The sequence below is a fragment of the Otolemur garnettii genome, unplaced genomic scaffold, assembly GCF_000181295.1.
Source record: "Otolemur garnettii isolate 467f Iridium unplaced genomic scaffold, OtoGar3 scaffold00044, whole genome shotgun sequence".
Taxonomy (NCBI): domain Eukaryota; kingdom Metazoa; phylum Chordata; class Mammalia; order Primates; family Galagidae; genus Otolemur; species Otolemur garnettii.
In genome coordinates this window covers 7,653,063-7,655,965 of record NW_003852439.1, presented here as the reverse complement: position 1 = coordinate 7,655,965, position 2,903 = coordinate 7,653,063, and the positions used below count along the sequence as shown (strand labels likewise).

The following is a 2,903-nucleotide window of genomic DNA, read 5'->3' as shown; positions in this document are numbered from 1 at the left end:
GGCAGAGTCTAACTTTGTCACCCTTGGTCTCTACCAAGTACTCTTATTGTGGTGTTATAGCTCACAGCAACCTCAAACTCTTATGTTCAAGTGATCTTTTTGCCTCAGTTTTTCATTTTTAGTAGAAACTGGGTCTCACTCTTGCTCAGGCTGGATATGAACTTGTGAGTTCAAGTGATCCCCCTGCCTCGGCCTCCCAGAGTACTGGGATTACAGGCATGAGCCACTGCATCCAGTGTATTTGTAGGGATATTATCTGTGGTTTTCTTGTGATGCCTGTCCTGGAATGAAATGGGGTGTAGTCCTTCATCCTATTTTGTGCTTCATTCTCCAGTTTCCTGATTGTCAAGTGTATCTCTCTTCCTTTTCCTTCCATAGGAGATGGATCCTCCTCCTCCTTTCCCCAAAGAGATTCCACACAATGAGAAGCTCCTGTCCCTTAAGTATGAGGTGGGTCTCCTCCTATTCCTGAGACCCCAGCCTCTGTCCCTCCCGACCCACATTTGCAGTGTCAGGTTAGTAATGGGGTTGTGGTGTTGTCCCGGTCTGCAGAGCTTAGACTATGACAACAGTGAGAACCAGCTCTTCCTGGAGGAGGAGCGGCGGATCAATCACACGGTGAGTCACATGGGCAGCCAAGACACCCCAGCCTGGGAGGTGTCCCTCAGTCCAACCCACAGAGTGAGTTCTTGTGACAAGGGCTGGCTCAGCCATCCGGTGACTGTAGACTGGCCTGTACCACTGTTTTTTCCCGGGGAGGAGGCTCATCCCTAGCCCCCTCCTCTGTCCCATAGCCTCTGAGTCCTAGAGCCACCATTCATTCCATGGGGGCTGTGGCAAGTGAGTCCCAACCCCAGGTACTAGAACTTGTAGGAGAGTGTGTCACAGTCACAGAAACTAAGAAAGCTGCTCTTACAGATGTTAGGGGCACTCCCCAAATATCAACGCCTGACTGTAAACCTGTAGAGAAAGTCACCTGCCTCCCTGAGTTGCCTACTGACGCCTTGAGGTGCTCTGTTGTCACTGAGACATTGGCAGGGGTAGATCTTTGTGGGACTTGGGGGTCCCAAGTACAGTGTGCTTTGCATGGTAGTGACCTTCAGAATTCCAGAGGCTGTAGGTGGCCAGGGGCCAGTTGTGCTGTCAGGCCATAGTGGCCTTCGAAAGATTGCTGGCCATCATAGCACACACACCCCCCCACCTCCGTAGGCCTTCCGCACAGTGGAGATCAAGCGCTGGGTTATCTGTGCTCTCATCGGGATCCTCACGGGCCTTGTGGCCTGCTTCATTGACATCGTGGTGGAGAACCTGGCCGGCCTAAAGTACAGGGTCATCAAGAACAGCATCCTTTGTCCATGTGCCCACACAGCACGGGCTCTAGTGGGATGCCTGGGGCCCGAGTCTGCGCAGACCAGTTAGGAGGCCTGGTTGGGTGGGCCTTGTCACAGTTGGACTGTGAGGTGTCTCTGGGTGTCCAGTTATCACTGTGGTCCTGCTGGGCCACTGGGCACCTGGAGATGTCTGGACTGTCCTAGGGCTTGAGCCTCTGTGGCCCGGAGGTTGGGCTATGGGGTGGTAGAGGGTGCAGAGTCCTGATGTGAAGCAGTGGTCATCCTTGACAAACCCCAGATGTCGACAAGTTCACTGAGAAGGGCGGACTTTCCTTCTCCCTCCTGCTCTGGGCAACGCTGAACTCTGCCTTTGTGCTCGTGGGGTCTGTGATTGTGGCTTTCATAGAGGTACAGGAGGCCCCTGGGGCGTCAGACCCAGGGTGGGCTCAGAGGGTTTCGGTGAACAGATGGGAAGCCTCAGCTTGTCTACCCCAGCTGCCCTGCCACTGGTTACCAGGGAGGGTTTCTGGTAGAGCCACATGGTACAGACAGGAAGCTGCCCGGGAGAAACAGGGCACATGTCCAGGCTACTTCACCCCAGACCCTGGTGGTGCTACTGACCCAGCAGCACAAATCCATGGCCACACAAGCCCCCACAGCCCCCACACCACACACACCTAGTGCTCACATGTAGTAAGATCTGCCCAGGCTGGATCACCTGGGTGCTGGGGTGCTCCAGCGCATGCAGTTTTAGGAGCAGGGTGACTCAGCCCCAGGGGTCCAGGCAGGGAAGGAGCAGGACCAGCCCTAGTGGGAACCCTCCTCCAAAGGCTCAGACCCTCCTGGGCTGCCCTTCCATCCTAGAGCTTCCCCCAGAAGTCTCCCTTTGGCCCCCCCTCCTTGTCATGGATGGTGGGAGGCAGATAGAGCAACATCTAGAACCTTTTGTTTGGGGTACAGCGTGGTGGCCCCATGTGCCAGAAGCAGGTCTTTATGCTTGGTGCCTGATGGGTTCTGGCCCACCCTAGAATATCCCCACCCTGCCCTTAAGCCCGTGGGGACACGTGGGTCTCTGTCTCTACTCTGTCCCATAGGGTTTCATCCTTCAGGGTGCTTCATGTCAGGTCGTGGAGCTGGGAGAGTGGGAGTGGTTGTCCCCAGACATGGGCCCCTCCCATGCAACCTACTCATTGCTTCCCCCTCTTTCAGCCGGTAGCTGCTGGCAGTGGGATCCCCCAGATCAAGTGTTTCCTCAATGGCGTGAAGGTCCCCCACGTGGTGCGGCTCAAGGTGAGGTGCGCAGGGGTGCCCCTGGCCAGGTGTGAAATGGGATCTGCTGGTCAGAACAGCTTTTTTGTCTTCTGCTCCCTCTGAACACTCCAGAACACATTGTATGCTGGTGACAGTGAGGAGACAGGCAGATTTTATAAAGGGGTAACTTTTTTTTTCCAAATAGTAGAACTGATTTTTGTACATATTAAGTAGTACAAAAATGTGTATGTTATGGTCACAGCTGTGTGAAATATGTCTGTAACTGAGGACTGGCGGTTAAGATTTCAGAATGGAGGCTCG

General features: G+C 54.4%; 1 protein-coding gene across 2 annotated transcripts in view; it reads left to right on the top strand.

Moving 5' to 3' along the window:
* The window catches only part of CLCN7 (chloride voltage-gated channel 7), a 27,489-nt gene that overhangs the window by 11,137 nt on the left and 13,449 nt on the right, over positions 1–2,903 (top strand). For both annotated transcript variants that reach the window (XM_003790770.3, XM_003790771.3), the window contains 5 exons: positions 379–450; positions 553–618; positions 1,210–1,342; positions 1,630–1,739; positions 2,541–2,621. In XM_003790770.3, coding sequence (XP_003790818.1) covers positions 379–450; positions 553–618; positions 1,210–1,342; positions 1,630–1,739; positions 2,541–2,621 — 462 coding nt within the window. The remainder of the gene's footprint in view (positions 1–378; positions 451–552; positions 619–1,209; positions 1,343–1,629; positions 1,740–2,540; positions 2,622–2,903) is intronic.